This window comes from Chelonoidis abingdonii, chromosome 2, assembly GCF_003597395.2.
Source record: "Chelonoidis abingdonii isolate Lonesome George chromosome 2, CheloAbing_2.0, whole genome shotgun sequence".
Taxonomy (NCBI): Eukaryota; Metazoa; Chordata; order Testudines; family Testudinidae; genus Chelonoidis; species Chelonoidis abingdonii.
The window spans coordinates 197,170,554-197,183,000 of NC_133770.1; the positions used below are offsets into that span (position 1 = coordinate 197,170,554).

General features: G+C 37.7%; 1 protein-coding gene across 4 annotated transcripts in view; it reads right to left on the reverse strand.

Annotated features, from left to right (window-relative positions):
- Positions 1-12,447, reverse strand: part of ZNF407 (zinc finger protein 407) — a 453,603-nt gene that overhangs the window by 126,937 nt on the left and 314,219 nt on the right. For all 4 annotated transcript variants that reach the window (XM_075062906.1, XM_075062909.1, XM_075062908.1 and 1 more), the window contains exon 8: positions 9,513-9,691. In XM_075062906.1, coding sequence (XP_074919007.1) covers positions 9,513-9,691 — 179 coding nt within the window. The remainder of the gene's footprint in view (positions 1-9,512; positions 9,692-12,447) is intronic.

Below are 12,447 nucleotides of genomic sequence, written 5' to 3' on the forward strand. Positions count from 1 at the left end.
GGTTTGCACAAGCACAGTGCTACTGCCAGTGCTAGCCATCTAACAGGCTGATGAGGAAGGCGGCCATGGACCTGCACTCCTCTCAGCATCTCTACTTGATGCAAGAATGGCGCACAAGCTGACAGCAGCTCTCCCTATTCCAAGTCACTCAACAGCAACACCTATTGGCTGATCTGACTGACAAGATGAGGTAGGTGTAAAAGGAATTCAGCTCAGCCTTTGTTGCTTTGCAACAGTGGCTACGCAAACCACATATGCAGCTTATAGTGAGGGAAAGGAAAAAAAGGCTCCATGACCTCAACAGGGTTTCACCCCATCTGCTATTTAAAAAGGACAAAGCCTATAGGTAGCGACCTACCAAATTCACGGTCCACACTGGTCAATTTCATGGTCAGAGGACTTTAAAAATTGTAAATGTCATGATTCCAGCTATTTAAAACTGAAATTTTGAAGTGTTGTAATTGTAGGGGTCCTGACTCAAAAAAGAATTGTGGAGTGGGGGGTGGTCACGGTACTGATATCCTTACTTCTGCATTGCTGCTGGTGGAGGCGCTGCCTTCAGAGCTGGGCACCTGGAGAGCAGTGGCTGCTGGCCAGGATCCCAGCTCTGAAGGCAGAGCTGCCACCAGCAGCAGCACAGAAGTAAGGATGGCATGATATGGTATTGTCAACTTTACTTCTGTGCTGCTGCCTGCAAAGCTGGGCCCTCAGTCAGCAGCCACCACTCTCCAGCTGCCCGGCTCTAAAGGGAGCAGTGCAGAAGTAAGCATGGCATCGTTTGGTCTTGCCACTCTTATTTGTGCTACTGCTGGCAGGGCGCCCAGCTCTGAAGACAGCACAAAAGTAAGGGTATCAATACTGCAACCCCCCTAAAATAATCTTGCTATCCCCCTGCAACTTCCTTTTGTATCAGGACCCCCAGTTTGAGAAACACTGCTCTCCCCATGAAATCTGTATAGTATAAGGTAAAATCACACAAAAAACCAGATTTCATGGGGGAGACCAGTTTTCACAGTCTGTGATGCGTTTTCACAGCCGTGGATTTGGTAGGACCCTACCTATAGGTCATTCCTATACAGAGAAAGGTACTGTCAGATGGCTGTTTTCTCAGGCATATAAAGCCTAGTGCTAGAAGAGAGTGACAAAAAATATCAAATGGATTTTACACAGCTTAATTTTCTGTGAAACATAATACAAAGTAATGTACATAGGTTGCAAGAAACCTAGCTTCCTCCTTTACAAACAGAAAATCATTTATGCTAGGTTTTTATTTCAAGTACACACTAAAATTACTATTCTTCACTAAAGAGGAAAGGGACTGTCTGCCAATCAATCTGACATGCTATTGAAAGACTGGCACTAATAGCTGTGACATGAGTGAACCTGTTTGAAGCAGAGCTGTTGCTGCTGCTGCTGCTGCTTCTATACCAGCCATCAAAAATACTGTTTTATCTAGCTAGGAACCCAAGCAATATTCTGCTACAGTAATAGTTTCTAGTTGACTTGAGTATCTACTATAACAATGACAGATTTTTTATTTTGTTTTTAAAATTACAGCATTTAAAACGTACCTTTCTCTTTTGTGGAAGTAAAAAATATCAGTGAAATTGTACCAAGGAAAAACTTAAACATGGCTGCAAACAAGATTATATATCCCAGGCAAGAAATACAGTTTTGTATATGCACCCAGTTGGCTTCTGTATTTTAACCTGTTAATTAATATCCATCATATGATTTAATGTTTTTCTGGTTTGATGAATTGAAATACATGAGGTGAAATTAAACTGATTAGTGTAAATTTTCATTATTCATTTCCCTGCTCCATCTTCCTATTTTTATTGTCTAATGTAACAGTTAGAAAAAGGATGTTAAAGAAAAAAGGGAGCAAGAAAAGAAACAAAAATGTTAACAGAAACAAAATTGCCAGAACAATAGTATAATTCTTATGTTATGAAATTGTGTGTTCAATTCACGTTCTGAATAAGATTGCAATTTCCACTTGGTAATACAGTTATACCTTGATAAAATCACATAATAGATCACACTATAACTTTTAACAATCAATTTTTCCCCTTAATAATTTGATAAATGTAGCTGTCAAGTGGGATAAAGATCTCAATTTTATTTGGGCTTAACTATTTGAACTTTCTGGATTCCATTCATGAATATTGCAACTGTTACAACTGATAGGATAACAATTTTGTCCCTTGTTGATGATGTAATCGCACTGAAGTTTGCCTGTGTAACCTTGTTTCTCAGAAGCTAAGGAAACTGCTAGAGAAATTTATGTGGGGCATAAAAGAGTACAAAGTTTTGGAAGGCTCACTCGTAATAGCTTAGAAAAAGGTTTCCTACATTTATCCGTGAATGAGACTTCATTGGAAACTTTTCCTTTTATTCATCATACTCTGGAAAGAATTAAAAACACAGCTATAGTACTTTCCCCCAAACCAAAATAGAAAAAAGCAGGATGAAGGCCTAACGTACTAAACAGATGATTCATTGAACTGCCTTCCCATGAATTTCTGATCTGAGGCGCCAATAATACAGTAGGGATATTGCCAACAAAAAGGCTGCATTTCAGTAGGGTTCTTTTAACATCTTTTTTAATGAATGTTCTCATATATTTTATGGAGAATTTAACTACATACTAGAAGGGAAATTATTTTAGGCAAGTATATCTGCAGTCAGACAAAGGGCTTGTCTACATAGGGACACTCATCCAAATTAACTTTTAAAGTGAATTAATTAATCCCCGTTAAACCTCTGTATGAATGCTGTTACTCAGAATTAAAGTGTCGTTCATTCGGTTTAGCTTAATTCACATCCAAATTAATCTTTTCAATCTTTTTTTCAATATGCTGTATTGAGCTTTATGTGCTCAGAGTTCCATACAAATAATTAATCATAATAGCTAGGTAAATTAAGCATTCCTGCAGTGATTTTACAGATGGGGAAAAGGAGGCAGAGAGCAAGCTCACACAAATTAGTAACACAGCAAGGATTAGAACTCAGGATCATCTGACTTTTAACCCCCCCTGCTCATTCTTGGGGATCATGCTGCAAACAAACAAGCAATGACAGGAGAAAAACTCATAGGACGAGCATGCTTCCAACCTTCCACTCCTAGGAAAAATCACTGAGAACGAATTGACAACAAAGTCCCAACAACATGTAACATGTGCCATGACCGCATGGGAGCACTAAAGGACAGCCTCTTTATGACTATGGATAGTGATCACATCTCAGTACTCATACAACTCATACAATTTGACAAGCTTTTGAAACAGTTGTCCACATATGCATGACACAGCTAGCTGCCCTACAATAGCATAATTCCTCTCCAACAAGCCCAAGAAAATAGTGATAGGTAAACTGTTCCTCTTCCCTCAAAGGAGCATTTTTCCTTCACTTTTAATATTTATACGAGACTATTTGGAAAATAGTGAGATGCTATGGTCTCTGCTGCCAATAACAGACTGGTGACACCAAGATGTACATTTAAGTATTCTTATAAGATGTCACAAAGCTTACAAGAGAACAGCTCCTAGATGAAGAAGAGGTGGTTCAAACTGAACCAGGGTAATATCCAGTATTACTGTTCAGAATGGGTGAAACACTTTGAAAAACAAGCTGGGATACTGTTCTCCCACAGCTTCCATCCAAGCCCTTCTGCTTTCCCCTCCCTTATTTGTTAAAATGGTGAAAGGCTTCCTGGTCATCTCATTATCAAACCTGAATGATCATGTAGCAGGAGTGGTGAAAAATACTTTCCTCTTCTTCCTCCAGGATGCTTGGACATATCACCCTGTACTCCCAGTCAAGCATCTGTCCACAGAGATCCAGGCATCTGTCACCTCCCAATTGGACTTCCATAATACATTTTTGCTGATTCTGAAGGTTGATGCAATGCAGAAGCTCTAGCTAGAGCAGAAAGTGGCCACCTACTTTCTTAACGAGAAATGACTCTAAACAGATCAGCCGTGTGTCTTGGTCTCTCTATTGGCTCTCAGTCCACTTCTGTTACTAGTTCAAGGCCTTGGTCCTGATCTTCAAATTCCTTAACAGGTGAGAACCTGATTACATTAGAACTACAAGTCTATCCAGGGCCCACCAAGATAACTGAGCTCCTCTGGGTCAACATGGCTTAAGATGCCCAACACAAAACTATCTGAGAGCAGGAGATAAAAAAATTCTTGATCATGGGGATGTGGCTGTGGCATGAATTTTGGGAAGAGATTAGATTAATCCACAGTCTAACTGTAGGGCACAGTGCAAGACCTTTCTCTTTGATAGAGTCCTTTTTCCATAACTGAAAGTATTAGACACATACAAAAATGAAACAAACAAACAAAATCCACTCATTTTCCTTCCTACAAGCACTCTTGACACTACAGTGATATGGACTGTAGAAAACCATAAACACTTCAATGCATCAGAAACACAAATAACTACAGGCCTTTCAAAAGTCTGCCCTTTGACCCCTGCCAATACCAAAGAGAAAGCAGGCTATAATTGTCAATCAGTGCAGAAGAGGACATATAAGACTGATGGGAACCTGTAAACATCTCCCAAGGGGCTCATGTGGAAGAGAAACATTTTAAACACACACGCACACTCTATGAATCTTTGAATCTCTGAATTTTCAGATTGTAAATTGGAGGGCAGGGACTGCCTTTGTGTTTTGTATGATGCTGAGAGCATTATTGGCTCGTAAGTAAATAATAAAAACAATAGTATATTCTTAAAATCTTCTTGCTAATAAATATCTACAATACACTTCAAAATTATTAACATGCGCATCTTGGAATGGTGCATATTCTTAATTCTTCTGGAAGAAGAATGAGTGATGTTGCAGACAACCTTTCAGATTATCTTGTTTATAATTATTAGTGGTAAACATTAGTAATTAGTTGACAATAAAGCTGGAACTTACTGTGTCCTCAGTTTTTACTTCATCAGTAATACCGTTCATGGAAAGGGGAGAAAATAAAAGTGATATACAGTTGTAAAAGGACAGATCAGAGTTTTTTCCGATGCACTGTAAATAAAGAGAATATTGACTACAAGAGTAAGATTATTATTAGCTCATTTAGAATAACATCAAAAGAGGTCTAAATGGCACATTTACCTAACCCATTAGCACTTTTCAGGTGGAACTTGAAATAGCTAATAAGATATCAAAAGTTAGAAGTCAGTGAGTCACTCTGTAAGTGAATCAGAAGTGAGAATGCTATTAACCAAAGGATGTCATCAAAAGAACCACCACTAGAAAACCCTTAACAAAGAGACTGTTTCATCATGGCTTCAGATCCCTCCCTCAGACGATTTTTAATTTGTAATTACAGATCTCTGCGTGTTTCTCAGTTATAACAATGAAAGGTCATATTCCTTACATGAGGAACAAATGATCTTCCCGTTACTGCAAATACTGTCTGCTAGCCTTCCCTAACCTAGAACTAAAGTAGACTTTTTTCCCCTCTGTCCTTGGATAGTTGTAAAATCTATTATCTTGCTATGAATGTGAACCTTTTAGCAAATAAATGCTTATTGTGATTCACTGGATTTCTGCTCACAAAATTCCCAGTGCATAAATACTGCAGATACTAGAGAAAGTGGGCCAGAGAATACTTCAAGAGTAGGCATAAAACACTTTCAGGATTTTATACTACTGCATGATATTATACAGCACCATCCATAGCGAAATTTTCAAAAACAGAATTGTATGAAAAGCTGTATACAAATAAAATAGTTAAATAATCTGGTTGAAATATAGCATTTGGGTTAACACGGACTATGTTTTAAGTGAATTTGTTTCAGCGATGGACTAGAGTTAAAACACAATCTTTCATAAGCACATTTTTTTAAAAAAAAGATCTGCTGTTCAAATGCAGGTCCTTTTAAAGACTAAGTAGAAAGGATTAGACAGAAAAAAGATTCTCTTTGATCACTATTGCTGTAAGAGGTTTAGGGGTATCTGTTTTGGTTTACTAAGGAATATAGTTGTAAGACTTCGACTGACTTTGTGGCAATTTATGTATTAATTCTTTGAGTTAGGAAGGATTTCAAACATTCCAAGTAGATTGGGCCCCCGCTTCTCACCCCACCTCACCCCTATGGATGTAGAGATTTCTGCATACAGGACTGCATACCTCCCCCACCACTGGCCTTTCACCATAAGGAGAGCTCCTTCAAGACACTCACTACTATTGCCCCAAAACCACCTATAATGTTACACTAATAGCTATGTGGCGGAGTTTGTTAGAAGTTAGTGTTACTTCACTCAGAACTAACTGCCAATTGAAAATCCAACTGGATTCCTTTACCATCTCCAAGGAAAACTGCTGTTGGATTCTGTAGGTCCATTCCCTGTTGTGCCCCAAGTGTGCCATGCAGCTCTAATACTGCTGAGCTCTGGCAGAAGGGCTTCTGAGGAGTCCCAGGAAGTGCAGTACAATGACATGAACCTGGTACTTCTCTCCCTTTCCTCACAAGCAAGAGAAATGCTTCTAGTTCCATTATACTCAAAGCAGCAGAAGGGATGATTTTGCTCTTATAAAACAGCATTAGAACAAATGAAAGAGAAATATAGTCAAGTGAAACTAGGAGAAAAAAATTGGTTTATGAGGCACGTATATTCAAATGATCCTAAAGGGCTTTATAAAGTAATGAAATATTGCTATTGTGATTTCTCTGTAGGCAAATACAACAACCAGAAAGTGATCAATAACATGAACTGGACACTGACACAAGCGTTATTTTGGTAAGGATTATTAGCCAGGATACCAAAGTTATCCCCCCTACTCTTTTGACCAAGTCTTGTGAAATCTTTAACTCTCAAATGGACAGCCATCAGAAATGGGTCAAAAAAGCTTGATTCAGCATCTAACCTGAAGGTTTGGTGGCACCTGTAAGCTCTCATGAAACTGGCACTTTCCAGAAGGACAGCATGGCAACCTACATGAAGTCACAACAATTTCTAGAGATGATTGTTCTGCAAATGATATTGCGGCACACTTGTTCTGTGTACCAATTCTGAAACAGACATTAACAATTCTTACTAGTCACTGGTACATTTACACAATATCCTACTATGTCTCTAGCACTACAGGGTTTCGGCAGTACAAGAAATAGAGAACCACTGGTACAAAACATATTTATGACAATTTTCTCCCTGTTGCTAAGAAAATCAGGGTGAAGAGCCGCAGCACAGTATGCAGCAATGAATAATTCACTCATATATACATACACTGCTGCATAGACAGTGGGCAAACTTAGAAAGTTTCTACAGTGTTGAAAGCTTGTATAGGTTCTACTGATATTCTCCATTACATGTATAAAGAATCTCTCTCAAACTGGTAAAAGCATTCAAAATGGCAAAAATATGTTATGTGTGACTGCTATAATTAGAGATTATAATATCTGGATATAGGCTTCAAATCCAATATTAATTTCCTATTATGTGAAACGTGATTCTTGTCTGATATATGTGAAATTGGTATTCAGCCAACTGGACTTTTGTTTGCACATCCAGGTTTTATCTAATATGTGCTGAAATGACATGATGATTGGTTCCAGAATGGGTTAGAATACTTGGCAAATGGAAAGACATAGTACAATTAAGCATACTGCCTCCATTCACAAAACGATGCAGTTGTTTAGAACATACTAAGATTTTTAAAAATGTTGGGTGACTGCACATAAAGGTGCCAAGTGAAAGTTTTGTAACTTGTTACTTTGCATACAAGTTCCTAAGCTCCCACTAATACTGGTGGGTAGTGGTATACACAGTCTTTAGGTGTGGAGGAGTCTTTCTAGAAAACTTTTCTTGACTGAATTTAGCCCCCAAATGCTTTTACTTAACACGAGCACTTCAGTAGAAGCTCCATATCTGTATTACAGGCAGAATTTAGCCCTAGTAACCTCCTTTTCTCTAGCTGCTCTGACTCTCCCCTCTTTCCAACATTCAGCAACTAGTCTGTTTTTCACACTGCTCTGACTGCTCTCCCCCACCTATGACTGCCAAGTTCTCTGGCTCTTTCCAAATTGAAATCCAACTCCTTATCCTTGTGTTCAAGCTCTGACCCAGACTACATCGCTTCTTCTATTGCTCTTCATCTCCGCCACTCATTTTGATCTTCGTACCCTTTTTCTTGCTGCTCCCTACCCTTGGAAAGTCCTAACCTTCTTCTTCCTGTGTATCAGGCATCCTCTCTGCCCTCCTTCAAATCCCTCTGCAAAATCCACTTTTTTGGTTTGCTTTCTTCCATTCTTGGGCCCTCTACTTCTTGTCCTACCTCAATCTCCAACTTAAAACTTCCAGAAAGTATCTGATTTGCTCATTATTTCTACACCTCACATTATTTTTTAGCTCTCTTCCCTTCTTGTTCTCGTTCTTTCTTTTGTTTATTTTATTTTCTGTTGGTATTTAATTTTGAAAGTAAACTCTTTGGAATAAGGGACCATGTGTATTTAAACTCTGTAAAGAACCATGCAAAGTAATGGTTCTATACAAATCATTCAAAATAAATAATAAAAAACTGTAGAAGACAAAGCACAGAAAATCTTAATTCACATTTGTGTGTGAGTCCCTTGATGTCCCTCATATAGACCATGATCCAACAAAGCACTTAACACCTGCTTGACTTTAAGTACATGAGTATCTCATTAACTTCAATGAGACTACTCACATACTTAAAGCTTAAGCAGCTGCTTATGTGTTTATTGGATCAGGGCCACAGCACCCCAGTGCAGTGCTATGCACACAGCATATCAGCATTTTTTGTCTTAGCAACTTGCAGCATATAGTAACTTTCTTTACATGTATTTTATTTATTTATTTATTTATTGACGGGCACAGAAAACAATACTTTCATTTAGGTTAGTGAAGGACCAGAATGCACGCTGACACAAACATTCAGCACAAAGGTAGGTAGAAGCACTAAGAGGAAAAGCAGACTGTGGTTTAGCCCTGTTACACACTTCATTAAATCAACATCATCCTATTTTTTTTAATTCTAGCAGCTTCTTGTTGACATAATACTAACAAAGTCTGCTTCTCTGCAGTTATATTGTATAGTGTTAAGTATTCAGCTGATTTTTGTGAACTCTCAGGAGTTTTGAAATATTGTATTCATTTAGCACCTCATTTCCTTATGTCGTTATGTTGTTCCACCTTTTTTTCTTAATAAGAACACAAAATATAAACAATTATTTTTCTACATGAATTAATCCAGGTTTCAAAGGTGGCCATCTAAACTGGATGGGAATATCTCCCGTTTACACATGTAAACACAGAATGTGTGTGTGAAATGCAGATAGGTCGCAACACTAAATACATCACCTTCATCCTTTAGTGAAATCTTGAAGTGGATTGCGTCCATTTTAAAATCATGCTTTTCTTCAGAATAAATGATAGCAACATAAAGGACCCAGAGCTCTGATTGCAATCATTTAAGGGTGCTCATTTAGAAAAATGACACATTTGTATACAAACAGGAGAATAGTCTTACCAGCATGCAAGTAAGCTAAATCAGGGTTTTCAATGTCAGGATGCAGCTCCTTCAGGTGGTTGCGAAATTCCACTGGGACATTGGTTCCATAGTCACATTTGGGGCAGTTATACATTTTTACTCCTTCATGCTTTCCTGTGTGTAAGATATGCTTACGGATATTTTCAGCGCAGTTAGATCTAAAAGGTGAAAAGAAAAGAAAGAGTTAAATTATTACATACACACACATATGCAGGAAGGAAGGCCATACAACAGTATTCAGGCACTGAAAATTAAATCCTGCTGTTATGACGGAGGGACAGTAGGGTCTTTACAGTTAAGGTAGTAACCAGCTTTCCATTTTATGCCAGATTCTGACATACTCTTAACTTGCAGAGAAAACATGTCTTCCAGCTGAAATCTCTGAAAGTGTGGAAGGTTCCGATTAATTATGAATCTGGAAGGTTAAGAATTTTATAAAATGGATAGTTTTTTTTAACCTTTGCAAAAGTCTTCTAATATTTTTGGGGTGTGTGAGTGGGGAACATAATAGTTACAAAACTCCTTAACCTAGCAAAACTGATATTATTTGTTTGGCTTTTTTGAGCCCAATTTAACTAGGGTCTCGGTGCAGGTAAACATTGATTACCTTTGATATTTAAAAGTTCACATGGAGTTCACATGAACCTTTACTACTAAGTTCATAGACCCCATTAGAATCTTTGCAACTGATTTTGTAAGGATAGTCCATTAACTCCTGCGGAGGTTATAAACTCTACATAGTGATCTTGGGAGAGGTTGTGTGTGTCAACTTTTCAAAGGTGTGCGAGCCTAACTTTTGCAAGTGCGTGCATGCACACACACTCACACCCTGATTTAAATCAGGGTTTGTCTGTCCACACAGGAATTGAAATGTACAGAAGTCAGAGATGTGCCATTCATTTCACACACTTGAAAAATTTGGGCTGAAAGGTTTTTAACCTCATTTCCAAAAAAGAGTGATAAAGGGTTGCAAGTATAATGAATTTATATCCAAAAAAGTTTACCAAAATTCCCACCCCAAGTTTATACTTCAGTTAGAATTTCCTGACTATTCAGTATGTATGAATTTAAAACTAAAAAACTACAACACCCTAGAAAGGTTTGTTAGCAGAAGTAAATATACGTTACCTGTATCAAAGCAAGGAATATATATGCTTCCATTTATTTCTGTTTGGGAATACTTTATTAATACTACAGACTCTATTTTTCCCTACATATTCTACGTGTCAGAAGTTGAAGGACACTAGCTTTACTCAAAAGTTAAATGGAAATGGTACAAAATAAGTTTCAAATGTGAATGGAAAAGAGAAAATAGAAACAAACAACATTTAAAATAAAAGTTCTAAAAAAATGAGAATATAGTTCATGACAGTAAAGGTGGCATTCAGACCAAACCTGCCTATGTGGGAGCTTTGAGAATCTGGGCACCTATATGGAAACTAAGTATTCCCTTAGATGAACTCTAAGGCATTATGTAAAAAAACTGTTCTTTCAATACCTTGAAAATATTCGTGTGAAATGTGAAAGCTCTACAGAATCCTAAGAGTTGTGAAGGAAATATAGTCTGCTCAAGTTGTGTGCATGGGCAGTGCTATATCATTTGATCTCTGAACTTGTGCAAACCACTGTAAACTGTAAAAAGCAGCACAGAGTCCTGTGGCACCTTACAGACTAACAGAAGTATTGGAGCATAAGCTTTTGTGGGTGAATACCCACTTCATCAGACGCATGTAAACTGTGCCACCTTAAAGTTTCATTTGTTTAACATGATTAAAAGTTCTGTGACTGAACATAGCAATGTGCTGATCAACTTATCAATTGAAATGTCTGTCTATGTGTTGAGCACAGAAAGGCCTAATCATAAATTAGGAATAAGAGATCATAAGACATTACAAATGTTTCCCTTATTAGTTGCAATGCAGGGATTGTGCTAATAAAATAACCCATGAAGGTGACAACTCGCAAATCCAGGCACTTTTGAAGCCAAGTAATACCCTTAAATATGACATGACAATAATGTACTGCATATAAAATGTTTTTTTAATTATTCACTGTGCCTTGACAGCCTGTTCCATTATCAGTCTTCTCCCTAGTGCTTGGCAAATACATTATTCCATATCTGACATGCAAAACACCAAACATTGTATTTCATATTTATACTTATGGAATTTAAATCAAATGACTGTACTTAGATGTCTGTGACTTTAAGAAGTACTGTATCTGTATTAAAATGGTGGCATCATAAACATTTAGCTAAATATTATAATGTTGCAATAGTGATGACAGTTAAACTCTGAGATAAAGATTCCCTTTATACTGAAATTTGGCAACGAAGAACTTAGCCGATAAGGAATTCTTCTGCTTCAAAAACCTGAATAAAGTCAGACTTTGGGTTTTTAGTTCAGCTCTTGAGTTATATCAGCCAAATAAATAAACACAGCTTTTAAGAGACTGGTCTCCATTCCAGTAACACTAACATAGGAGTTATTTATGTTAAATTATTATCATTATGCCTTAATATGAACAAGTGTCTTTTTGTCTATATAAGTTATTTCCTATTTTGAATGAATTATGCATATGTGGCAATTTTTGACCAGGCATTCACAGAATGGATAGTCGTGGTAGATAGTGAAGTAGTTTGCAGTGATTGACTATAGATATGTGAAAATGCTGCCATACAGGAGTGGAGTGGAAACTTTCCCTCTCCGCTTTCTTCCACGCAATGAGTGCTGCTACAAGGCATGGACAGGGCAGATGAAATGTTTCCGCAACCCCATTACAATGCTAGGGCATTGTGGGTATTGTTTGGAGTCTTCACCTCTCCAAGATTGCTGCAGGAGATGATGAGAAGGGAGATGAAGCCTTTTCCTCAAGTTAGCTGCAGATGGAGGGAGAATGGTCCCACTTGTATAAG